Raw genomic sequence first — 26,596 nt, forward strand, 5'->3', positions numbered from 1 at the left:
AGGGTATATAGCATTTTCTGTCATTTTGTTGTTTTTCTGATGTTTAATTTCCCCCTTTTCCTTGTTTTCTAATCTACTTGGCCAGTGGTGTTTATTCTTGCATTTTTCTGGTTGTGTCTGTTTTCTTTCTTTCTTTGTAGGATTCTTTTAGTTATTTTCTGCATTGATGGTTTGATGGTCATGAATTCCTTTAGTTTTTGTTTATTGTGGAATCCTTCAATTATGAAGGAGAGTTTTGCTGGATAGAGTAGGCTGGATTGGCAGTTGTTTCTTTCAGAAATTGAATTATGTCTTTCCATGCTCTCCTTGCATTTAGAGTTTGTGTTGAGAAATCTGCTACTATTGTGATGGGTTTGCCTTTATCTGTGTCTCATCACTTCTTTTGCAGCTTTCAATCTTTTTCTTTGTTCTGTATTTTTGACTTATTGTGCTGGATAGGGGTACATTGTTGTATTTGTAAAGGTTGTTACAATGTATCAAATATGTAATACTTGATATCAACCCCCATGAGGCTCTCTTTGTAAATTCAATGTTGTATTTATTCATTGGGCAGTACAGGGGATTGAACTCAGCGCCTGCTTGCTAGGCAGGTGCTATAGCACTTGAGTCACTCTGCCAGCTCTGTTTTTGTTGAGTATTTCTGAAATATGGTCTCATGAACTATTTGCCCAAGGTGGCGTTGAACTGCAACCTTCCTGATCTCTATCTCCTGGACAGCTAGGATTACAGGCGTAAGCTTCTCCTGTCCAGCTTAATGATTTAATTATAATATGTCTGTGTGTTATTTTCATTCTGATTCTGTCAGTTTGATGCTCTGAAAGACTTCTGTACCTGAATGTCCCTCTCTTTCTCAAGACTGGGGACATTTTTTACTATTGTGTTATTGAATAAGTTATCCATGCCTTTACTTAGTATTTCTTCTCTTTCTATACCCATGATTCACAGGTTTGATCTTTTGATGCTGTTCCAGAGGTCTTGCATGTTCCATTCATATTCTTTTAGTATTTTCCTCAATGTCTTTGACTGATTAATCTAATTCCTCTACTTTATCTTCAATCCCTGTTACTCTGTTTTCAACCTGCTCTACTGTGTTAGCCAGGCTTTTGTTCGAGTGTTTACTTTGGGCTATTGAGCTTTTCATTTTCAAGATTTCAATTTGACTTCTTCAGGATTGTCTATTTTTATTGAATTCCTCTTTCATTATCTTCTTTATTAGCTGTTTGTTTGAACTGTGTTTTGTTCATTTTTTAGTATGAACAATTGTTAATTGTATTTAGTTGTTTATTTGTATCCGTTTTGAATACATTCAGCTGTTAATACATCTCTGCTTTGAATTTATGGATCATTGTTTTGTTTGTATTCTTGAAGTCACCAATTGATATTTCTTTCTTTTTACTATTGTTTAAGTCCTTTATTGTGGAGTTGTTGGTTTTAGTGGGAGAGCTGCTCCGTTGTTGCCTCATGTTTCTTGGTTAAGATTTATTTATCTGGGGTCATTTTTGTTTGGAAGTTCCAATCCCCTGTCTTCAGTTAGGGATTCCTCAAAAATTCATTAGCACTGGTAATTTTGTCACTACACTGGGGACATGTTGCACAGTAGTGAAACATCTAGCTTCAGTGTTCAGCATGAGTTGTACAACCCCCTACTCCACACAGGGAGAGGAAGCTTAGCTGCTAAAGTGATAACAGTCTTAAAATTATAGCAATACCTAAAGAAAATCAATGTCTGTTACTTCTCCAGATATCTTATCTTTAGAGTTGATGGGGCAAAGATGAATCTTTGTGATCTATGAGAACCCAAGGTAATAGGGTAGTAATGGGAAGAAGATGGGGGCATAACTCTAATGAGTAATATAAGGTATATAGTTTTGTAAGGCAGAAAAAGGTGGTGGTTAAACTTAATAGAAGGAGTCAGTGAGAAAGTGAGGTGAGATAGGTGCAGATCTAGTTAATATTGTGTTGATGGAGAGAGGAGGAAGCAAAACAGAGAAAATCAAGCACACACACAAACATAAACAAAACCAAAAAAGATGACCTGGCAATCTATTTACCCACTAAAAGTATAGAAAACAAAGAAGAGTATGTGTGGTTAAACAAAGATAGAAAAAATATGATCTAGAGAGCAGTCCTAGTTTTAGACAGGAGAAAAGTTTAAATATGGATGGGCAGTAGGAAAGAGAAGGAGAAGATATAGTTTAAGACTGAATCTTAAAGGCAGGTTTCATGGCTCATATGATGACTTTTCTCTGGAATGTGAGAGGGAAAAGCAGAATCAAAGAGAAAACTGGAGAAAGAGAGTACAAAATGGTCAAATTCAGATGCATAGAAAAAAAAACAATACAGACACATAAAAAGTCTGATCTTCCAAAACTTAACACTGACAAAAACAAATCAACAGAAAAATCTAGATTTTTCTCATGTTCTCCTAGAAGCTATTCCCTTCTTCCTGTGCCTGAGTTTTTCTGTCCACTAGATGGCATCTAGTCTGATTCCTGACTCTGAAATTGTGCTCCTTTTCCAGGGAGGTGATTGATGTGGGTGTGTGTGTGAGTTTGGGGGGTGGGGGTTGAATTTGATGATCTGAATTCAATCTGTGGTTAAGGCTTCTGGAGTTTGGACCCTCAACTTGCCAGTCTCACATCATCCCCCCAAAATTTGTAGGTTTCTGTTCTCCCAAGCTCTTGAAGACTCATAGTCTGTCATGTAATCTCGGTAGGTCTCCACTTTAGAGGCATGTAGCTCCAGTGACACACTTCTAAAGTTATTTGAGAAGCACAGCATGGCAGCTCCCTTCAGGTGCTCACCACTGAAATAGCTTTTTTTTTCTCCTTTTAATATAGCATTTTTACATTTACTTACATGTGTATACATTGTTGTGCCACCTCCCCTTGCCCCCCTGCTCTTTGCTTCTTGCCCTCTTGTTCTCCAATTTTGCTGAAGAGAAAACATAGGCAATATTAAGAAAGACATATCGGTTTGGCTAGTTTAAGATAAATGTAGCTATACAGAGAGATTCCTAGTGTTCCTTCCATGCACTTGAAGGGGACTATTCCTTGTCCCCTTCCCATAGTGGTCTTTGCCAGGTTAAGATTACTTTATTCACTCCTCAACAGGGAGCACATCAACTACATTTGAGTTTTAGATTTCCTTTCCTTTCCTTATTTCTGCTGTGAGAGAGAGTCACTGAGTAAAATTCCATTGTGTAGAAATACCACATTTCCTTGATCCATTCATCAGTAGTTGGGTATATTGGCTGTTTCCATAGCTTGGTGATTGTAAACAGTGTGGCAGTAAACATGGATGTGCAGGTGATTTTGTAATAACTTGAGTAGCCTTCTTTTGGATATATCCCTAGGAGTGGTATTGCTGGGTCACGTGGCAGATCTATGTTTAGTTTTTTAAGGCACCTCCATATTTTTTTCCAAAGTGGCTTTACTAGCTTACATTCCCACCATGGTGTATGAGGGTTCCTTTTCCCCCACATCCTCGCCAACATTTATTGCTGGTGGTGTTCTTGATGCTAGCCATTCTCCCAGGGGTGAGGTGGAATCTTAGTGTGGTTTTGGTTTGTGTTTCTTTTTTGGCCAAGGATGGTAGGCATTTTCCACGTGTTTTTTTGGTCATTTGGATTTCTTCCTTAGAGAAAGTTCTGTTTAGTTCAGTTTCCCACTTCTTTACTGGTTCATTGATTTTTGGGGAGTTTAGTTTTTTTTGATCTCCCTGTATACTCTGGTTTTCAGTCCTTTGTGTGATATATAGCTAGCAAACATTTTTGCCCACTCTGTATGTGATCTCTTCAATTTAGAGACTATTTCTTTTGTTTTGCAATTTCATGTAATCCCACTCATCCATACTTTCTTTTAGTTGCTTTGCTGATGGAGTTCTACTGACGAAGTCCTTGCCTCCAATGATTGTTTCCACAGTATTCCTTGCTCTTTTGTATACTAAATGCAAGGTTTTGGGTCTGCCATTAAGGTCCTCAATCCACTTTGAGTTTGTATTAGTACAGGGTGGCAGGCATAGATCTAATTTCAGTTTTCTGCAGGCAGATAGCCACCTTTCCCAGTACCATTTGTTGAAGAGAGTGTCTTTTCTTGATTGTGTGTTTTTGGTGCCTTTGTTAAAATAAGCTGTGTGCATAGCTGTGTGGATTCATATCTGGGTCATCTAGTCTGTTCCACTTGTCTTCATATCTGCTTTGTGCCAGTACCATGTTGTTTTATTTCTATGGTCTATAATATAGGTTAAAGTTGGGTATTGTGATATTTCCAGCATTACTCTTTTTGCTCATCACTGCAATTTCTTAGATTGGGTTGTGGCTGGCAGCAGTGCTCTGCAGGTTCTAAGGCTCTATCCTTTGTGGGGTGGGGAATTATGTTCAGATATGTCTACTGCCTGCATTCCCCTCCCCAGTCCACAGCACTGGACCTTCCACAAAATCTGTGCTTGTGCCACAGTGGCATATCTATCCTGGGTTGCCCGCTGTGGCTTCTTTGTCCCAGTGCTTGTGCCAGACCTGGGGTTGTAAGTTAGACTTCTTTGTCCAAAGGCACACTCTGGGTGGTTTCTTTGCTCTGAGCTGCTCTGGGTTTCTTTGTTTCAGACTGTGCACTGGAGGCTCTCTGTCCCAGGCATATATTACTGCTTCATAGATTCTTTTTACAGACATTTGCTGGGGCTTTTGAAAAGTTGATGGTTTAAAACTGTTTCACCTCTAGCAATAGTCTCAGCAGTTCTTGGGAGATCAACTCTTTGTTCTGGCTTGCCAGCCACCCATCCTGGGATTGGGGGTTTAGGGAGCTGCTTCAGATTCTTAGTTTCCATGCAAAAATCCCAGGTAGTTGAGGTCCACACATGAAAAAAAAATTTAAGATGTCTCACTCACAAACAAAGAAAGTCTCACAAGCTGGAAGTTGAGAAAGGATTTATTTAAGTGTAACGCAATAAAAATAGAGAGAAATTTCAAAAGAATAAAAAGACCTCCTGGTAGAAGTTCAGGGTTGGGAGACAAGCACAAAGTGGTGGCCCTTTTGTCACTTTTCTGGATTCTTAAGACCTTTTTCTCCATCAACCTAATCTGAATGAGCAATAGTAAATTAATTGAATGTAAAGAACTTGAACTCACTGGAATAATCATAGAGCAAAATTGTAAAATTTAACAAGGGTCTAGAGGATGTGAGAACTATTAGAAACTGAGTTGGGTCAATTTATTCATCGTTCCTAATCTTGCCCTTGGAAATCAGGAACTTCCTTAAACCATGTATTGTTGAACTTTCTCATATTATGTAGCTTTGTAGTTCCTAAAGTAAGATAATCTTCATTAAATGGTAAGTTAAAATACACATTTGACCTCACATATTTGATGTTAATAATACTTCTGGCTCAATAAGTTGTTTTGTACATACAATATTCTGAGTTGTCAGTTACATAGGTTGGCTGTTGTGAATAACGTTTAGGTGTCTTTGTTGTACCCTGACTCACATTCCTTTGGGTATATCCCAAAGAGTGGTATTGCTGGATCATATGGCAGTTCTGATTTTAGGTTTTTGAGGAGCCTCCATACTGTTTTTCATAGTGGTTGTCCTAATTTATAGTCTCACCACCAGTGTATGTGGTTCCTCTTTCCCCACATCCTTGCCAACATTTGTTCTTTGTGTTCTTGCTGATAACCATTTAACAGGAGTCAGGTGGCATTTTAACATGGTTTTGATTTACATTTGAAAACATTCTCTGTTTTGTGATTGACTCTTTTTTCCTTGCTCTGGTGGGGGTACGTTGTGGCATTTACAAAAGCTCTACAATATATCAAGTATATCAAACTCACTTTGGCAGCACATCTGCTAAAATTGGAACAATACAGGTGAGATGAGCTTGGTCCCAGAACAAGGATGGCATGTAACTTTGTGAAGCATTCCATATTTTTTAAAAAAATGTCTGAAAGCATATCTTAAAGGAAGAATTCTCTTGAGAACTTCAGAATATGAACAAGGCATAATTTTATATCATTTTTAAATGATCATAGAAAAATCCTCTCCATATCTTCTCCTTGTTATTGGTGTTGAAAAGCCACAGTCATAATTTCTGAGGTTAAATGTACATTTTATGTGTTAGAATAACAAGATAACATGCATCCTTTCAATATCATAGGGTAACTTGAATCTACGACTGAGCTTCTCCTAGGCCTTCAACCAAGATGGTCACTGAGGAAAAGGTGTTGGGTCAGAGCTGGGAAGGGACATTAATTTCAGACTTCCTGTTTCCAAAACTGTAAAAGAAGTAATCTGTGTTGCTTTCAGCCAACACATTTTTGGTCTTGTTTTTAGAATACCTTGAAGAATCTACTTTACAAACCATACATTGTGGAAACTTGATTTGTGGGAAAATGAGTAACTAAGGATTCTCTTTTGGCTTTGACATTTTATTACAATTTTCTTCTTTTTGATGACTATGAGGAACTGAATTTTATCCTGTGATGAGGACTAATGCCCAATGTGATGATATTTGGAGATGGATCTTTTTGGAAATAATTAGGTTTCAATGAGGTCATAAGAATGAAGTCCTTGTTTTGGGATTGATGCCCTCATAAGAAGCACTTCCCCAAAGTCCCCCTTTCTGGCCTCCATGAGAGGACGAGCAAGAAGCTGAGTGTGTATCCTCAGGGAGCACCTTCACCAGAGCTTAGTCATGCTGTCCCCAACTCATGTCTTCTTTTATTATAAAAACAAGACTTTATGAAGTCTATTTTATTCTCCACCAGTGTAATATGAATAAGCAGTAGTTCATAAAATGAAAGAAAGAAGATTGAACTCATTGGAGCAATCATGAAGTAAAATAATAAAGTTTAACAAAGGTCTAAAGGATATGACAATTCACTATAAGCTGATTTGGGCACATTCACTCATCTTTCATTTTCTTGGCCTTAGAAATTGGGAATGCTATCAAATCACACACTATTTTGCTCTCTTTTATTATGTTATCCTAGCAGTTCACAGGTGATATTTGAATCCAGTTATAAGAATTTATTTTACTTTTTTTAACTTGAAGCTATAATTTTACAAAACTATCTATTCAAAGCAAAATGAAAGGGGAGATCATTTTGATTAAATGGAAAAATCAAAATACATATTTGGTTGTCAATAATATTCCTGACTCTGTTAAGTTTCAAGATCAGTCAAATAATTTGCTTTGGATAGGAAATACCCTGTGCCATCAATAATATCCAATTGTTTTATGATACTTTTTTTTTATTATTCTGTGCTTTGTATATAATATCAAGCTTATAACATGTTTCAAGTATGCTTTCATAATTCTGGAAACTGATGTCTGGACAGCATCTTTGCTCTTTGTTTCCAATACTGTTTTTCATTCACACTCAAATTATCTCTTTTGTTCTTAGATCTCTGCCTTAGTGATATTGGACCTTGAAAAATTATAGAAAAGATAAGGTGAAATTGACCAAGATACATTGTAAGCACTTTTGTAAAGGTCACAGTGAACCCCCATAAATGATAATAAAAATCAATAAATACGTAAAGAAAAATTATTTGTAAGGTTTTGAAGAGTTAGAATGTTCACACCCTTCTCTAGAGAGGTTTTCACCTAATAAGTAAGGCTAAACCAATTTGAACTTCAAGAGTTCTGGAATGGGTTTCCAGGTAAAAATTCATGGCAGTGTTGCTTTTGGCCATTACTTACCAAAGTAACTGACTTTCTTTCTTTTTTTTTTTCCTGTCCATTTTTCAATTAATTTAGAGCAGCTTTTTAATTACGATAGGTATGGTTTAGAAAGATTCCAGTTTCTCTTTGCTTCATAGTTACTTTGAGATTAGAGCCCCTTTGACCATAGGCTTAAATTACAGTCACAAGATTCTTCCCAGAGTGAATTCCAGGCCTGTCTTTGTCCATGCATATCCTAGAAACAGAGGCTCAAATGTTTGCAGTGTTTTTCATTGGTTTCATAGTAAGTGTGGTTTCAGAACTGTGACAGTTTTTGGTCATAGATTCAAAAAAAAGGATTCAAAGTTGTTACTTTCTTTTTTTCTTTTCCCTTCTTTTTGTTGCCATTTTCCTCCCTATACCTCCCTCAGTCCACTTTTCTCGTCTGTGTGTTCCTTCCTGCTTCTGTCCTCTCCTCTTCCTCTTCATTTTTCTTTATTTTGTTGTTGTTATTTTTCTAGGATGTTTTATTATTTCATCAGTATTGTTGATGTGAGGTCCTCAGCCTACGATTTCTGTAAAACCCAATCTGTTTAGACATATTTTTTATTTTAACGTTCTATCCCTCTCCACACCTCCTTTTTTTGTTTGCCTTTTGAGACAGAGTCTCACTATGTATCCCAGGGTGGCCTCAACCAGGCTTAGCTTTAGCTTCCTCCCTCAGACTCCTAAAGTCCTTTTTTAGATCATCTAGTGGTTTGTGGTTTAGAACTTCTAAGTTGACTGAGAGCTTCTAAGTAGACTTCTATGTCTTTTCAAGTGACACAATTACCCTTTCTGTGATGATACTTTTGGCTCTTCATTTACATCAGGTACTTTTACTCAAGCATTTTACTTCCTTATTTTCTGATTGCTTTGCATAGCCCCTCAGGTCCAGTTCAGCTGCTCAGAATTTATAAACGTGGCCTTTGTAGTGAGAACTGGGCTGCATCAAGCAGGCAGGGGAGCAAGATGGTGTCACAGACCCAGGTCCTCATGTCCCTGTTGCTCTGGGTGTCTGGTGAGAAACTTAATCAGTGCTCAATTTCTTCAGAGTAATATGTTTGTAGGATTGAAAAAAATGTTTCTAAGATACAGTGGGAAATAATGACTGTCTTCAAAATGGACCAAATATTGTACTGTGTTTTAATACCAGTATAAAATGCATTTAAATGCCACATTTCAGTGTGTATATGATAAAATCCATGTGTGTATATGTGTGTGATCATTGTACATTCCCAATTGCAGGTGCCTGTGGGGACATCGTGATGACCCAGTCTCCAGGCTCCCTGGCTGCATCTGCAGGAGAGAGGGTCACCATCAACTGCAAGTCCAGTCAGAGCATTAGCAGCTACTTAGCTTGGTACCAGCAGAAACCAGGACAGCCTCCTAGACTGCTGATCTATGCAGCCTCTAACCGGGCATCTGGGGTCCCTGACCGCTTCAGTGGCAGTGGGTCTGGGACAGATTTCACTCTCACCATCAGCAGCCTTCAGGCTGAAGATGTGGCAGATTACTACTGTCAGCAATACTATAGCTCTCCACCCACAGTGATTCAGTCTTAATCAAAAACCTCCTCCCTATGCCATGAGTCAGTGATCCTTGCTGCACCAGCTACTTCCTCCTCACATGTGTGGTTCAAGTTGTGAACTGATTGCCTAGCAAGTGTGAGGCCTGTAGTTCAATCCCGAGTACTGCCGAATGTGAAAAATCTACTATGTGCTAATGAAATAAATTGAAGAAGACACAAATAAATGGAGGGATATCCCCTGGTTTTGGGCTGGAAGTATTAACGTTGTTAAATGTTTATGCTTCTAAGAATAACATGCATATTCAATACAATACCTGTCAAAATGTCAAAGATATTTTCACAGAAATGGAAAAAGTAATTCTTTTTAAGGTATTTTTATTTGCATGTTAGTTGTACAGGGAGTCCCATTCTGACATTCCCATATATGCTTTCAATGTACCTCAGTTAGGTTAACCTCCACCATCATTCTCCTTCATACTCCTCCCTCCTGTTTAAAATGATTTTGACAGGTTTCAGTGTTCCATCTTCATACACTGATACAAAGTACATTGACAATATTCACCATTCTTTACTCTCTCCATTCATCCTTTCCCTACTTGTAGAACCTTCCCCCAGTAGGATCTGTTTTGCATTCCTGTCCTTCATTGCTTAAGTGTATGTTCATTGTTCAAAGGGATTTGGTCATGGTATTTCACCTGTGAATATTTGTACTTTAATTAAATTAACTCCCTCTGTTATTATATTTCCTTACCCTTTTCCTCCTTTCCCCTATTGTTCAACAGCTAGAAAAAGTCATTTTAAAATTCACATGGAACCACAGAAGATTCCAAAGAGTCAAAGCAATATTGAGAAAGATGATCAAAGATGAAGCCATCACACTACCAGGGTTTTCTTTACTGTGACCAGCTAATAACTTAAAAGGGAAAGATTTGTTTGGCTTATAGTTTCAGAGGTTTCACTCCATGGTCATCTAGTTCCATTGCTCTTAGGTCTGTGGCAATGTAGAAGAATCATGGTGGAAGGGTGTGTCAGAGGAAAGCTTCTCATTTCATGGCTGTTGGGAAGCAGAGAGAGCCAGGAAAGTGCCAGGGACAGTACAACTCTTCAAAGTTCCCCTCTTAGTGATGCACCTTCTCCAACCTGCCTCCCCCTTGATTTATACTACCTCCCAATAAGGCTACTAAATTAAGAGTCTGCCAATGGACTAAACTATTAATTAGGTCAGAGCTCTCATGATCAAGTCACCTATCAGCTGGGGACCAAGTCTTCAATACATAATTCCTTTTGGGGACAATTCATACAAAAACCATGGCATCAAGTAAATGTCTAGTGGTCTGATACCCAGAAATTTAACTCTACCTAAGATACATGTAGACTTTCAACAACAGGAGTAGTCAGTGTAAATATTAAAATAAATGAAATCCCCCACTCTTTCTTAGAATACAATAACAATTTAAAATTTTAAATGATGCTGCATATCAAAGGGAACATGTTTTATGAATCTGAAACATCAGATCTGTTTGCGATATTGTCAGCTCTCTCCTGTCCCTTAAAGAGCACCTTGCCTAGAGTTCCTTCAATTGTTGTTGAAACTGACAATGAAGATAGAATGGACAGACCATGATCTTCTTCAAATCTGATATGTTGGAGCCACACATGGTGGCACATGCCTGTCATCCTAGCTGAGCAAGCTGGCCCAGGCCGGCCTAGGTAAAACCATAAACCTCCCTTTTTTTCTTTTATTCATATGTGCATACAATGTTTGGGTCATTTCTTCCCCCTTCCCCCACCATCGCCCTTCCCCCCACCACCGCCCTCTCCCCCATACCCCCCTCGCTACTAGACAGAAACTATTTTGCCCTTATCTCTAATTTTGTTGAAGAGAGAGTATAAGCAATAATGGGAAGGACCAAGGGTTTCTGCTAGTTGAGATAAGGATAGCTATACAGGGAGTTGACTCGCATTGATTTCCTGTGTGTGGGTGTTACCTTCTAAGTTAATTCTTCTCAAACTAACCTTTTCTCTAGTTCATGATCCCCTTCTCCTATTGGCCTCAGTTTCTTTTAAGTATCTGCTTTATTTTCTCCACATTGAGGGTAACAAATGCTATCTAGTTTTGTGGGTGTCTTACCTATTCTCATACCTCCCTTGTTTGCTCTTGCTTTATTGTGTGATCAGAGTCCAGTCCCCTTGTTTACCCTTGATCTAATGTCGGCATATGAGGGAGAACATATGATTTATGGTCTTTTGGGCCAGGCCAAACTCTCAAAATGATGTTCTCCAGTTCCATCCATTTACTTGTGAATGATAAGATTTCATTCTTTTTCATGGCTGCGTAAAACTCCATTGTGTATAAATACCACATTTTCTTAATGCATTCGTCATTTTGGGGCATCTTGGTTGTTTCCATAACTTGGCTATTGTGAATAGTGCTGCAATAAACGTGGGTGTTGAAGTGCCTCTGGAGTAACCTGTGTCACATTCTTTTGGGTATATCCCCAAGAGTGGTATTGCTGGATCATATGGTAGATCAATGTTGAGATTCTTAAGAAGCCTCCAGATTTTTATCCATAGTTGTTGTACTAGTTTGCATTCCCACCAGCAGTGTAAAAGGGTTCCTTTTTCCCGGCATACTAGCCAACACCTGTTGTTAGTGGTGCTGCTAATATTAGCTTTTCTAACAGGAGTGAAGTGGAATCTTAGTGTAGTTTGAATTTGCATTTCCTTTATGGCTAGATATGGTGAGCATTTTTTCATGTGTTTGTTGGCCATTTGAATTTCTTCTTTTATGAAATTTCTGTTTAGTTCACTTGCCCATTTCTTTATTGGTTCATTAATTTTGGGAGAGTTTAGTTTTTTTAGTTCCCTATATATTCTGATTATCAGTCCTTTGATGTGTAGCTGCCAAATATTTTCTCCCACTGTGTGTGGTCTCTTCAGTTTAGAGACCATTTCTTTTGTTGAGCAGAAGCTTTTTAGTTTTATGAAGTCCCATTTCTCTATGCTAGCTCTTAGTTGCTGAGAAAGTCCTTGCCTATACCTATTAGTTCCAAAGTATTGCCTACTCTTTCCTGTACCAACTTTAGAGTTTGGGGTCTGATATTAAGATCCTTGATCCATTTTGAATTAATATTGGTATAGGGTGATAAACATGGATCTAGTTTTAGTTTTTTGCAGACTGCTAACCAGTTTTCCCAGAAGTTTTTGTTGAAGAGGCTGTCTTTTCTTCATCGTATATTTTTAGCACCTTTGTCAAATATAAGTTAGTTATAGTTGTGTGGCTTCATATCTGGATCCTCTATTCTGTTCCACTGGTCTTCATGTGTGTTTTTGTGCCAGTACCATGCTGTTTTTATTGCTATTGCCTTGTAATATAGTTTGAAGTCAGGTATTGTGATACCTCCAGCATTGTTCTTTTGACTGAGTATTGCCTTGGCTATTCGTGACCTCTTGGGTTTCCAAATAAATTTAATGGTTGATTTTTCAATTTCTTTGATGAATATCATTGGGATTTTGATGGGAATTGCATTAAACATGTAGATTACTTTTAGGAGTATAGACATTTCTACTATGTTGATTCTACCAATCCTTGAGCATGGGAGCTCTCTCCACTTTCTATAGTCTTCCTCAATCTCTTTCTTCAGAAGTTTATTGTTTTCCTTGTAGAGGTCATTCACATTCTTTTTTAAGTTTACACCTAGGTATTTGATTTTTTTTGAGGCTATTGTAAATGGAATTGTTTTCATATATTATTTTTCAGTTTGTTCGTTATTAATGTATAGAAATGCCAATGATTTTTCTGTGTTGATTTTATATCCTGCTACCTTGCTATAGCTGTGGATGGTGTATAAGAGCTTTTGAGTAGAGTTTTTTGGGTCTTTAAGATATAAGATCATATCATCTGCTAATAGGGATATTTTGACAGTTTCTTTACCTATTTGTATTCCTTTTATTCCTTCTTCTTGCCTAATTGTTCTGGGTAGGAATTCCAGTACTATGTTGAATAGGAGTGGAGATAGTGGGCATCCTTGTCTCATTCATGATTTTAGAAGGAATGGTTTCAGTTTTTCTCCATTAAGTATAATGCTGGCTGTAGGTTTGTCACATATAGCTTCTATAATGTTGAGGTACTTTCCTTCTATTCCTAGTTTTCTTAGAGCTTTTATCATGAAATGGTGTTGGATCTTAGCAAAGGCTTTTTCTGCATCTTTTGAGATGATCAGGTGGTTTTTGTCTTTGCTTCTGTTAATGTGGTTTATTATGTTTATTGATTTTTGTATGTCTAACCACCTCTGCATTCCTGGGATGAAGCCTACTTGGTTGAGGTGGTGATCTTTTTGATGTGTTGCTGAATTCGGTTTGTCATTATTTTATTAAGTATTTTTGCATCAGTGTTCATTAAGGAGATTGGCCTATAGTTCTTCTTTTTGGAGTTGTCTTTGCCTGGTTTTGGGATACGTGTAATACTGGCTTCATAAAATGTGTTAGGCAGTTTTCCTTCCCTTTCTATTTTGTGGAACAGTTTAAGGAAGGTTGGTATCAGTTCTTCTTCAAAGGTCTGATAGAATTCAGCAGAGAATGCATCAGGTCCTGGACTTTTCTTTTTGGGGAGACTTTTGATTGCTGCTTCAATTTCATTTTGTGTTATAGATCTATTCAGGTGATTAATATCCTCTTGGTTCAGTTTTGGATGATCATAAGTATCTAGAAATCTGCACATTTCTTTAAGAATTTCGAATTTATTTGAATATAGGTTCTCAAAGTTGTCTCTGATGATTTCCTGGACTTCCATGGTGTTTGTTGTTATCTCCCCTTTTGCATTCTTGATTCTACTAATTTGGGTTTTTTCTCTCCTCATTTTAGTCAGGTTTGCCAGGGGTCTGTTGATCTTGTTTATTTTTTCAAAGAACCAGCTTTTTGTTTCATTAATTCTTTGTATGTTTTTTTTTTTTTTGGTTTCTATATCATTGATTTCGTTTCTTACTTTTATTATTTCTCTCCTTCTATTTGTTTTGAGATTTGCTTGTTCTTTTTTTTCTAGAAGTTTGAGATGTATCATTAGGTCATTGATTTGGGATCTTTCAGTCTTTTTAATATATGCACTCATGACTATAAACTTTCCTCTCAGGACTGCCTTTGCTGTGTCCTGTGGTTCTGGTGGGTTGTGTTTTCATTTTCATTGACTTCCAGGAACTTTTTAATTTCTTCTTTTATTTCATCCATGACCCATTGTTCATTAAGTAATAAGTTATTCAGTTTCCAGCTGTTTGCATGTTTTTTTGTCTTTACTTTTATTGTTGAGTTCTAGTTTTATAGCATTGTGATCAGATAGAATGCATGGTATAATTTCTATTTTCTTATGTTTGCTGAGGCTTGCTTTGTGCCCTAGGATATGATTTATTTTGGAGAAGGTTCCATGTATATTGTGTAGAAGTTGAATGAAATGTTTTGTAGACATCAAGTAGGTGCATTTGATCTATGGTATATTTTAGATCTAGGATTTCTTTATTGATTTTTTGTTTGGATGACCTATCTATTGATTATAATGGGGTATTAAAGTCTCCCACAACCACTGCATTGGAGTTAATGTATGCTTTTTGGTCCTTCAGGGTATGTTTGATGATATTGGTTACATTGACATTGGTTGCATATAGGTTGATAATTGTTATTTCCTTTTGGTCTATTTCCCCTTTTGTTAGTATGGAATGTCCTTCTTTATCTTGTTTGATCAATGTAGGTTTGAAGTCTACTTTGTCAGAGATAAGTATTGCTACTCCTGCCTGTTTTCAGGGGTGATTGACTTGGTAAATCTTCTTCCAGCCTTTCATCCTAAGCCTATGCTTATTTATGTCAGTGAGATGGGTTTCCTGTAAACAACAAATTGTTGGATCTTCCTTTTTAATCCATTTTGTCAAGTGGCGCCTTTTGATGGGTGAATTAAGTCCGTTAACATTAAGTGTTAGTGTTGATAGGTATGTGGTGATTCCTGTCATTTAGTTGTCTTAGTTTTTTGAGGGTTTGATTGTGTGTACCTAAGTTGAGGTTACCCTCTACTTCTTGCTTTTCCTTTTCCTGTAGTTTGGTGCTGCCTGCCCTTTCCTGGTTATGTTGGGTTTCACTTTCTTTGTGCAGAATCCCTTGAAGAATCTTTTGTTGTGGTGGCTTTGTGGTCACATATTGTTTTAGTTTCTGCTGATCATGGAAGATTTTTATTGCTCCATCTATTTTGAATGATAGTTTTGCTGGGTAGAGTACCCTGGGGTTCAAGTTATTTTTATTCAGTGCCTGGAAGATCTCTCCCCAAGCTCTTCTTGGTTTTCATGTTTCTGTTAGGAAGTCTGCTGTAAATTTTATGGGTTTAACTTTGTATGTTATTTGTTTTTTCTCTCTTACAGCCTTCAATATTCTTTCTCTTGTTTCTTTACTTGTTGTTTTAATGATGATGTGCTGTGGAGTAGTTTTATTTTGATCTGGTCTATTTGGTGTTCTGGAGGTCTCTTGCATCTGTATGGGAATAGATTTCTCCAGATTTGGGAAATTTTCTGTTATTATTTTTTTGAATATATTGCACATTCCCTTTGCTTGCACCTCTTCTCCTTCTTCAATGCTCATGATTCTCTGGTTTGGTCTTTTGGTGGAATTGGTGAGTTCTTGCATCTTCTTTTCACAGGTCTTGAGTTGTTTAACTAATAGTCCTTTCATTTTTTCTTTAATTACCATTTCATTTTTGAGTTCTGAGATTCTGTCTTCTGTTTGTTCTATTCTGCTGAATTGGCCTTCCATTTTGTTTTGCAATTCTGTTTCATTCTTTTTTCTGAGGTTTTCCATATCCTGAGTCATTTCCTCTTTAATGTTGTCTATTTTTGTCCTGAGTTCATTTATCTCTTTATTAATCATGATCTTTGTTTTACTTTGGCGTTTATACAGTGCTTCTATGGTTTCTTTTATTTCTTCTTGTGCTTTTCCAAATTCTCCATTTTTGTTGTGTTAGAATTTCTTGAGTGTCTCCTGTACATTTTGTTTGACCATATCCAGTATCATCTCTATAAAATTCTAATTGATTTCCTGTAGTATTTCTTCTTTTAGATTGTTCTTGTGAGCTTCATTGTGTTCTTTGGTATAGTTTATCTTCATTTTGTTGGAGTCTGGATCTGAGTATCTGTTTTCTTCATTTCCCTCTAGTTCTTGTACTAATTTTTTGCTGTGGGGAAACTGGTTTCCCTGTTTTTTCTGCCTTCCTGTTATTGCCCTTGGTGTTGTTATTGTCCCTGTACTGTGTGCAATTAACATATTTTCTAGCTTGTAATAATAACAATGGCGATATTCAGAATGGAAGAGTGAGAGGAGATGGAAAGCAAAGAAGTTAAAGAAAAAAGGGAAAAACAAGTAGAAAAAAACAAAACAAACATCAAGAAAGTTTCAAAGATATAAAGAGAGAGAGCTAGTGTACTAATCGACAGTAAGCTGAACAGGCATTAGAGAGACAGAGAGAGGATTGAAAATAAAAAATAAAAATAAATAAATAAATTGAAAAGAAAATAAATAAAATAAAAAAATTAAAAATCTCCAAGTTCAAATGCAATAAAGTTTCAGTCTTAATAATTTTGTTGTTCATCCCTCAGCTTCCAATCCTGGAGATGGTGTCTCAGAAGTAGTTCTGTTGTTGTCTCATCAAAGGGCAAAAATACTAAAAATACAAAACAAAACAAAACAACACAAAACAAAACAAAAACCCCACAGTGTCTCAAGTTCAAATGCAATACAGTTTCAGTAAATTTTTCAGCATGCAGGTGTAGTTCGGTTTTTGTCTCATCAAAAGTAAGGAGAAGTAAGGCCCTGAGTTCGGTCCCCAGCACCGGAAAAAAAAAAAAAAAAGGAAAAAAAAAAAAAAAAGTAAGGAGAAAAAAAAGAGTCTGCAGACAGTTCTGTGAATGGCTACCTGGGGCTGTGGCTTGCTTGCCCTCTGCTGTCAGCCTGCTGTTGCTGGAGGGTTTATTTATGCAGATCTCAGGAGTGAGCTTAGCACTCACCTGGCCCTGCAGGCTTTGTTTACTTAGAGTTCTCCTGGGCATGACCACCACTGCTGCAAGCTTTCCCCTTTCCAAGCACACTGGGGGTGGTGAAACTCCACCCACTTTCTCAGGCCAGTGTGTTTATATGCAGTTTATGGGGGAAGTGGGTCTTCCCCCCTCTCCTGTGGAGTTTTCCTCCCACCACCACTTTTACAAGGTTTCTTGCTACTCTTTGCTGGGCAGGTGCCACCACTCCTGCCTTTGCCAGCCAGCTTGTTTATTTACAGTTCTGGAAGGGATTTCCCTTTCCCCCTCTTTGACACTTAGGGCAACCCACCCTCTTTGCTATGTGTCTTTTTTTGTTGTTATTGCTTATTAATCAGTTTTTTTCCTCTTTTTTCCCGGGATGGGGGTCGGTCTGTCCAGGGGGCTATGCTGATCTGGCCCAGGGTTGTCTGTGGGAGTAACACGTCCCGCTTAGCTCACCTTGTGGTCTGAGTCTTCCCAAGCTATCTGGGTGCTGGTGTCTAGCAGTGGCACAGGAGACTTCCTGGTTTCTCCATTAAATGTGAAGTGGAGATGCTATGTGCAGGCTGGAGGTGTGGAGGAGTCAAAGTTTTGCCTCTTCTCAGTGGTTTTTCCTGTAAGGTGTATCTCCAGCGTCTCTCCAAGATTTTACTTTAGGAGGCACACTTTTTGCTTCCTCCCTCTAGCTGCCATCTTGGAATCCTGGTGTACACTTTCTAAGTTGACCTGAAAGCTTCCAAGCTGACTTCTATGTTATTTTTATTGGCACAACACAATCACCCTTTCTGTGATAATATTTTTGGCTCTTGATTTACATCAGGTATTTTCACAACCCACTACTTAGGCAAATTGCTTCCTAATTTTCTGATTGCTTTGCATAGCCCCTTAGGCCCAGTTTAACTAGTCAGAATAATAAATTGTAGTGAGAACTGAGCTGAATCAGGCAGGCAAGGGCAGCAAGATGGTGTCACAGACCCAGGTCCTCATGTCCCTGTTGCTCTACATCTCTGGTGAGAAATTAAAAAATGGCACAATCTCTTTAGAATAATATTTTTGTAGAGATAAAAATTGTAACATATACTTGGATATAATTTCTATTTCTCATATAACTCCAATAATCTAATGACATAAACCATAAAATAACATTTTAAATGGCATGTATTACATAGTCAGTGTGTGTATGTACATGTGATCACTGTCCATTCCTGATTGTAGGTGCCTGTGGAGACATCCTGATGACTCAGTCCCCAGGCTTCCTGGCTGCATCAGTTGGAGAGAGTGTCACCATCAACAGAGTCTTTTATTGAACTACAACCCGAAGAACTACTTGGCCTGGTTCCAGCACAAACCAGGACAGCTTCCTAAACTTCTCATCTACTGGGCATCCACCTGGGAATCTGGAGTTCCTGACTATGTCAGTGGCAGTGGGTCTGGGACAGATTTCACTTTCAATATCAGCAGCCTCCAGGCTGAAGATGTGGCACATTATTACTGTCATCAGTGTTATGAGGATCCTCCCACAGTGCTTCAGCTTCAAACACAATCCTCTTCTAGAGATTCACAGCTATTTGCACATCACCCAACAAGCTGTGTGCTTGTACACTTCCTCCATCTGCCTGAAAGCTTGTATTGCCTGACTTGGTGATGAGAAAGATTTTAGTGCTCAAAATAAAATGAAGGGTCTCATTGTCTCTTAAATTCTTTTGAACAGAGGCATCAACAGTTAAATGCAGTGGGGGAAACTCTGTATTGGTTTTCTATTTCATCTGCACCAATTTAGCACAAACTCTGTGGCTTGAAGATGAAAAATCACTCATTTTACAGTTATGGAGGTCAGAAGTTCACCATAGGACTCAGGGGGCTAAGATTAAGATGTTGGAAGGCTGCATTCCCATTTGGAGGGTATAGAAGAGACTATGTCTCTTGACTTTTCAGGTCCTAGAGTTCAACTGCATTCCTTTGTAGGTGGACCTTTTCTCCCATCTTCAGAATAAGTGAAGTATCAGCTTTCACCCTTCTTCTGGATGTACATTCCCTCTGAAGTCTCTTTATTTGCTTTCCAATGTGGACATCAAAAAACATCATTCTGCACTAATGTGTAATGTGAATGGATGTGATTTTGTGTTCAACAGACTATCTTCCAGTGTCTATATCTCATATTAATTTAAAGAATTCAATATTTGGGGAATGCTTTGTATCCCATGAAACAATGTGCTAACATTTCATTCATGGATTCATTTACAATAGTTGATTTATCACCGACTTTAGGGCACAGAGATACAATAAGAAGAAGTGTCTAATAGACCACATACAATTATTTAAGAACTCTGTAGCACTTCATGCTATCTGCATATGAATTGAACCTTTGTGACTTACTTGATGGTTGGTACTTACCGATGTGCAGAAGTGCCCGTATGCATATATGTGTCAGGCATTTCCCAGAGTAAAACTTGTGGTGGTTGAGCTGTGCCAACTGTGTTTGTCAGGGTTTTCTTTATTAGCCACAGGGCAAGCACCTGAGGCTAATAACTTAAAGGAGGAAAGATTTGTTTGGCTCACAGTTTCAGAGGTTTCACTCCGTGGTTATCTTGTTCCATTGCTTTTAGGTCTGTGGCAAGACAGAAGCATCATGGTGGAAGAGTGTGGCAGAAGAAAGCAGCTCAGCTCATGGCTGCTGGAAAGCAGAGAGAGAAAGACAGGAAGTGCCAGAGATGGCTCAACCCTTCAAAGATCCCCTTGTAGGAATGCACCTCCCCCAACCAATATCCCCCTGACTTGTACAACCTTCTCAAAATTCGATCAAATTATGAATCCATCAGTGGATTAATGTGGTGACTCAGTTAGAGCTCTCTTAGTCCAATCAGGTCTCAGTGATTGGATTTACCCACTGTGGACGAAAACTTCAACACATACATCCTTTGTAAAATTCCGTATTCATACTATAACATCAAGTAAATGTCTAGTGGGATGACACCCACAAATTTATATATATTTAGAATACATGTAGCATTTCAATAATAAAGAGTCCATATTTAATTTAAACATGTGACCTTCCCCTGCACTATTCCTTAGAATACAATATGAATTTGAAATGTTTAATAAAGCTGCATATTAAAGGGAATTTGCATTGGGCATCTGGAACATGTGGGACCAGGTTAGTTTCAGGTCTGTTAGGGGCATTGTCAGCTCTCTCCTGTCCCTTACAGAGCACCTTGCCTTCAGTCCTTTCAGTGTCATGGAACCATGAAGACAGAAAGGAAAGACTTCAAAGTCAATCTTTTGGGGACAGTCTGGGTGGCACATACCTGACATCCCAGCTATGTAGGAGAGTAAACAGGTAGATTCTGTTCCAGGGAAGCCTCTGACCTCTTGGAGAGCTCATGCTACATACATAAGACAGATTTCCCACTAGGTCTTTGAGATAGGGGGTCACTTTTTCCCAGTCTGATCTCGAACCATGATGCAATCTCTGCTCTAAAGTAGCTGGTATTAGAGACATTGGCCACCACACCTGTATATATGTGAGTGTGTATGTGTGTGTGTGTGTGTGTGTGTGTGTGTGTGTGTAGAACAAAATTCAGTGTTGATTTTGTGGGTATGTACACAAGTGAGGAAAATATATCTGGTTGAAAAAGGACAGTGCTTCACCACATTGCAGCTCAAGCCAAAGATTTCAGCATCAATTTGGCCATGAGCTAAGTGGGAGATGACTTCTTATTTTTAAAAATTTAACCTTTTTGCTTTATTTTAACAGGTACCACTTTTCCATTTACATACATGGTGTATACATTATTTGCACTGTATTCATCCTTCTACCCCTTTCCGCACCACCTCCCCAGACCTACCAGTGCCAACGCCCCCCTGCACCTGGAAAGAAACTGTTTTTCCCTCTTGTTCCCATGTTTTGCAGAAGAAAAAACATAAAAGATAATAAGGGAAACATGGCTTTTTTGCTAGTTTGAGATAAAGATAGCTATACAGGGGGATTCTTGTGTTGTTTCCAAAGGGGACTAGAGAGGTAACTTCTATTTAGAGTTCAGTTTCTCTCATTAACATGTGTCACAGTGATATCTCTGCTAGTTTTTTATTGCTGAGGAACAAATGTCCATCAGAGGGACATATTTCAGAAATCTAGGAATTTGGATGGATGGTTTCCTTTTGACTCTCAAAGTTAAAATTGAAGAGTAGGATGGTAGAACTTAATGTGAAGCTCAGGGTCTTCTTCCATCTCAAGTTCTGTGACAGAATTTGTTTCTTGAAGTTGTAGGCTGAGGACCCATTTCTTTTCTGGTTTCAACTCACAGGTCCTGGAAGCTGCCCTCAATCCCTCAAACAGGCCTCCCTTTGTCTCCAACACCAACGTTAGAGAATCTCCCCTCACCTAATCCTTTTCATGTCTGGAATCTTTCCAAATTTCCTTTCTTTTACTATAGATCCAGATTTTAAAGGGCTCTGTAACTTGATTGATTTTTACTCAGGAAATTTCCCCTCCTTAAAGTCACTGTATTTCATTACAGCTGAAAAGTCACTACTAAAAAACTGAAATTTTGTTTGACTGAATACCTGGGAGAAGGTATATTGATTCCAGGAAAGCACTGATGCCTAGCAAAATTATAATTCTGTGTATATAATATCATTATTTTTAGTTTACCAAGTAATGATTTGGTCCAGTATGGTTGTTTTGAACTGCTATTGTTCAGAGGTTTTAATTTTGGCTATCATTAAGTGATTTCAGAGGATGAAAGCCTACAGTTCAGCTGGCCCAGGAATTATGATGGCTTCCACACTTTTTCCTTCCATGCATATCAGGCGAAACATGCACTAAAATGGTCTCAGTAAAAACATGAGCTAATTCTCACTAATTCACCACATGCTCTTATTGCCTGTACTTAGAAGAAAGATCAAGTGTGCTAGCAGATCTCCCAGGTCTCCTAGCATCAGGCTTATGCCTGTCTCCAATATGGCTTCCTTCACTGACTTCAACAGGGATTGTGCATTTTTACAGGGCTCTCCCTTGACCTTTACACATCCAATATCTCCTTTCAGACACGAACTCCACTGGCTGCATTTGAGCCAGAGAGTGATGAATGTCAGGTAATAGAAAGTTAAACTGTGAAGTCAGCAGAGATGAGAATGTACATACATAGGAACAGAACTCTGTGCATCAGCAGAAAACTTCTAACAACGTGATTGAGCACCCTTGGAGACATGTAAGAGTGAGAGGACCAAAGAGCAGATGATATCCTGGAGAGTTACTGTGCTTGTGAGGATTCATCTAAAATGTAGGACAGGAATGTCCTGTTGAGGAACAGACAATTGAGTTAGTGTACCAATTGTGTATAGAGTTGCTATAACATGCAGAACGGGTTGTGTGTTGCACTTGCCTATAGATGGGAGTTGTTGGGTGGGAAGGTGGAGTCAAATGATGGGAAGAGCAGTAGAAATAAATTTGATGAACTAAGCGAATGAGCTTGCATACAAATTTTCTGTGACCTTGTAACCTATGTGTAGAATAAAAATAATGTGACAGATGAAGCATGAGCTTCGTCATTGCTTTCATACTGAGATACTGAAATAAGTCTGCGCCAGTTATTGCACTAGAGCACTGGCTAGTAGGCAAAACATTAAAGATGCTTTGCAAGAGGAAAGGTGATGAACCATCCTCCCTGGAGTGTTTAGTGCATGCCAGTGGCCAGCAGAGGACAGCAAGTGCCCAACTGTTTTTCAAAGTAAGCTTCCAATTTTTCCACTTGTCAAGAGACTTGTGATCCTACAAATGAAAGTGTCTGGACCATTTAACTAACTAGCCAAAAATGAAAAATTTGTCTTCATTTAGCTTTTTAAATTTTATATTTTAGTGGTTGGAGGAAGGGCTCAAGTGGTAGAGCACTTTCCTAGCAAACCTAAATCCTTAATTTCAAACCCCAGTGCCAGAAAAGAAAAAAAAGAAAAGAAAATTAATTTTATATTTTTAAACTGAAAAGTTATTTTGAGTACACTGCCTTCGTTCTGAGATATCACTGTTAGATCATTTCTTACCTCGGTAGCTACTGCTACTAGGAGTCCATTGTTATTTCTCTTCATCAGTTTGACTTCTGCTTATTGGGCTATCTACCAGTTATCAGTTTGCTTTCATCTGCTTATACTCATTGCCTCATGATCTTACCTCTTGTCCCAGATTTGTTTTTCCAGTTCAGACTGCTTCTCTGAACTTCAGAATCTCACATAAACATCCACCTTAGCAGCATTGCCAGGTGGAGGTTTACAGCATCTCACAATTCTAGTGTTTCTCCTGAAGTCCTAATTCCCACCTGCCTTCCAAGTTTGCTTTTCCTGGGCATTTCCCTTGTCTCAAGACATTGTTTCAGATTCTCTGGTTTCTCAGTCCTAAGGACATTTAGCAGTCGTTCTCTAATATTCTATTTCACTCACACTCTGCATTCAATATGTCTGCAATGCTTACTTGATATTCTTTTAAAATATAATGATAATCTGACTGTCTTTTAGCACAGCCATCAGTATGTTAAGATCCCAGAACTGGGAGACACAGCACACCTGGATATGACTATAGAAGAAAGTTAAAATACAACTTTTATTTTGTTTTTATTTGGTAAGCTGTCTCAAAACTCCCAAATAATACAATAGGTACAAAGTGTCCCTATAATGAAACTCTTCACTTTCTCTCTTCCTACCCTACATTTTGGGATGGTGATAATCCTGAAGGATTTTCAGAATAAGCACAGCCTTTCTTCTTCATCTTTTTTTTGGTGGTACTGTGTTTTGAACTCAGGGTCTTTTGCCATGAGTTCTTTTTTAAAGGCCAGGTCTCAATATTCAGCCTATCCATTTCCAAGTATTTTTTGTTTAAAATAGGAGCTCTTCATTAATTCACTAACAGTTTGAGGTTTTAGAGAGTCTAAGTTAATCTTAGAATTCTAAATTAACACCTGTGTCTTTTCTGGTCACACAATTATGCTTTCTGTGTTGATATTTTTGGTATCTTACATCAGATACTTTTATACTCCACTGCCCGCACAATTTGATTTTGTATATTCTGATTGCTTTGCATAACCCCTCCAGCCCAGTCCAACTGCTCCAATTTTATGAATGACACCTTTGCAATAAGAACAGAGCTGCATTAGGCAGGCAGGGACAACAAGATGGTGTTGCAAACCCGAGTCCTCATCACCTTGTTGCTATGGGTCTCTGGTGAGAAACTTAAATGCTGCAGTTCCTTCAGAGTAATCTGTTGTTGAGCTAACAAAATGGTTTTTAAGATGTACTAAGAAGTAATGACTATTTCCAATATGAACCCATTAGAATGTGCATTTTAAATGACTTATTCAATGTTTGTATTATAAAGTCTGTGTGTGTGTGTATGTATGTTTATTGTCTTCTACTGATTGCAGGTGTCTGTGCGGACATCACGATGACTCAGTCTCCAGCCTACCTGGCTGCATCTGTAGGGGAAAGAATCACCATCAATTGTAAGTCCAGCCAGAGTCTTTTATACAGTTCAAACCAGAAGAACTACTTGGCCTGGTACCAGCAGAAACCAGGACAGCCTCCTAAACTTCTCATCTTCTGGGCATCCACTCGGGCATCTGGGGTCCCTGACCGCTTCAGTGGCAGTGGGTCTGGGACAGATTTCACTCTCACCATCAGCAGTCTCCAGGCTGAAGATATGGCAGATTACTACTGTCAGCAGCATTATAACTATCCACCCACAGTGCTTTAGCCTTAATCAAAAACCTCCTTCCTATGCTGTGGGTCAGTGATCCTTTTCAGCACCAGCTGCTTCCTCCTCACATAACGCTGATCTCACATCTGTCCTGTCTGTCTGGGAAGTTGCATTTATTGATGTAGTTCTTGGAGGGTTTACAGGATTTAGGAGAAAATTCCAGAACTGGACTTTATCTGGATCCCTTTTCATAGGAGGTTATTGAAGATAAATGTAAGGCTATCCAACAGATTGTTAAGAGATTTTGAGTTACTGGAATTTGAATATTTCTTGTGGGTATTTTTTATGACTGAGCCAAGAAAATTAATCCTTACCCTTTATAGAAAGATCTTTTGCTTGTCACATGTTGACAGAACAATTCATCTTTACTAGACCTACTTGAATCAAGAACAGTTCCATTTTGACTCCTTATATCCCTTCTTTCCTTGTTTTTATAACCTTTAATCACCTCCCAACTCTATCATCTCCATTATTTAACCTTTGTCCCCAATTCCAATCCTTGGATACAGAAGTTCTTATTTCTATCTTGGTTCTTCTTTCCACACTGGCTGTTTTCCAGGTAGCCTTTCTAGTCAGTTTCACACAAAATGCTTTCCTACTCTTTCTTCCCTCCTAATCTGCTGTTTTCCCTTCATTTCTATCTGTCATACTCTTTCTTTCAAAGGCAATCCTTGAATCCTTTAACTAAATCACTGTAGAAATATGGGACAGAATTCCCCATTAGATTTACCCATAAGTTGTCAATTTTCTCTGGTTTGATTCTAATTTGTGATGGATATTGCTGGTCATATGTCTGCAATCACTTGAGTTCTTTAGGTAACTTGCAGTTTACATGGCCATGTCAGCATAATGGGATAAAGTCCAGTCATCTAGTATTATTTCTTCCTCCCCATCAAAAATGCTTGGGAGAATGATATTTACTTTCAGAAAATATCTCAGCAAAGCTGAGTATTGCACTCTTTCTTATACAGCAGTTTCTTATAACAGGGAGAAATATTTTAAGATATTGACATTAATTATATATATACACAGTGGAGTTATCCTCAGCCATAAGGAATAATGACATGTGGTTTCAAGGTAAATGGATGCAACTGGAGGACACATGTTAAATGAAGTAATCCAAAAGGTTGCATGTTTTCTTTCATATGTGGAATATAGATCCAAAAGATATAAATACATACAAAACAAGCATATAAACTGATATGTAGAACATGTTAGTAATTGTGTTATTACTCTGTGGAAGTTGGGCAAAGAGGGAAAGGAAAAGAATGATAGAGTATCAGTCATGTCATGAAACATAACGTCTGTGAAGGTAGAGGATATAAGGATGTGTGTTGAAAGCTATTGAAAACTGGGATGGCGGATGGGAAGTAAAGTTGTCAGGGAAAATAATGGAACGGGTTGTTCTGATCAAAATAAAGTATACTCACAGTGGGGATATATAGAGAAACCCCTTTGAACATCAACTTAAATGTTAATAATGAAAGATAGGTCTATAAAATGGGTACAGTTTGTGTGTGTGTGTGTGTGTGTGTGTGTGTGTGTGTGTGGTACTAGTGAGAGGGCAAGGGCGAATGAAGGTGATTAGGA

At 38.2% G+C, this 26,596-nt stretch overlaps 1 non-coding gene and 3 gene segments (V, D, J or C); 3 read left to right on the forward strand and 1 right to left on the reverse strand.

Annotated features, from left to right (window-relative positions):
* Positions 1 to 26,596, reverse strand: part of LOC109699244 (immunoglobulin kappa variable 4-1-like) — a 935,238-nt gene that overhangs the window by 357,974 nt on the left and 550,668 nt on the right.
* Positions 5,821 to 5,923, forward strand: LOC141415203 (U6 spliceosomal RNA). The gene has a single exon (XR_012440215.1). It is a non-coding gene; the product is annotated as a U6 spliceosomal RNA (small nuclear RNA).
* On the forward strand, positions 8,585 to 9,275 carry LOC109678722 (immunoglobulin kappa variable 4-1-like). The segment is given in 2 exon segments: positions 8,585 to 8,716; positions 8,944 to 9,275. Coding segments are annotated over 2 exon segments (366 nt in total).
* LOC109678714 (immunoglobulin kappa variable 4-1-like) overlaps positions 24,389 to 26,596 on the forward strand; it is a 171,807-nt gene continuing 169,599 nt past the window's right edge. Inside the window, 1 exon segment of the V gene segment in view lies at positions 24,389 to 24,474. Coding sequence covers positions 24,426 to 24,474 — 49 coding nt within the window.

The sequence above is a fragment of the Castor canadensis genome, chromosome 12 (assembly GCF_047511655.1).
Source record: "Castor canadensis chromosome 12, mCasCan1.hap1v2, whole genome shotgun sequence".
NCBI lineage: Eukaryota > Metazoa > Chordata > Mammalia > Rodentia > Castoridae > Castor > Castor canadensis.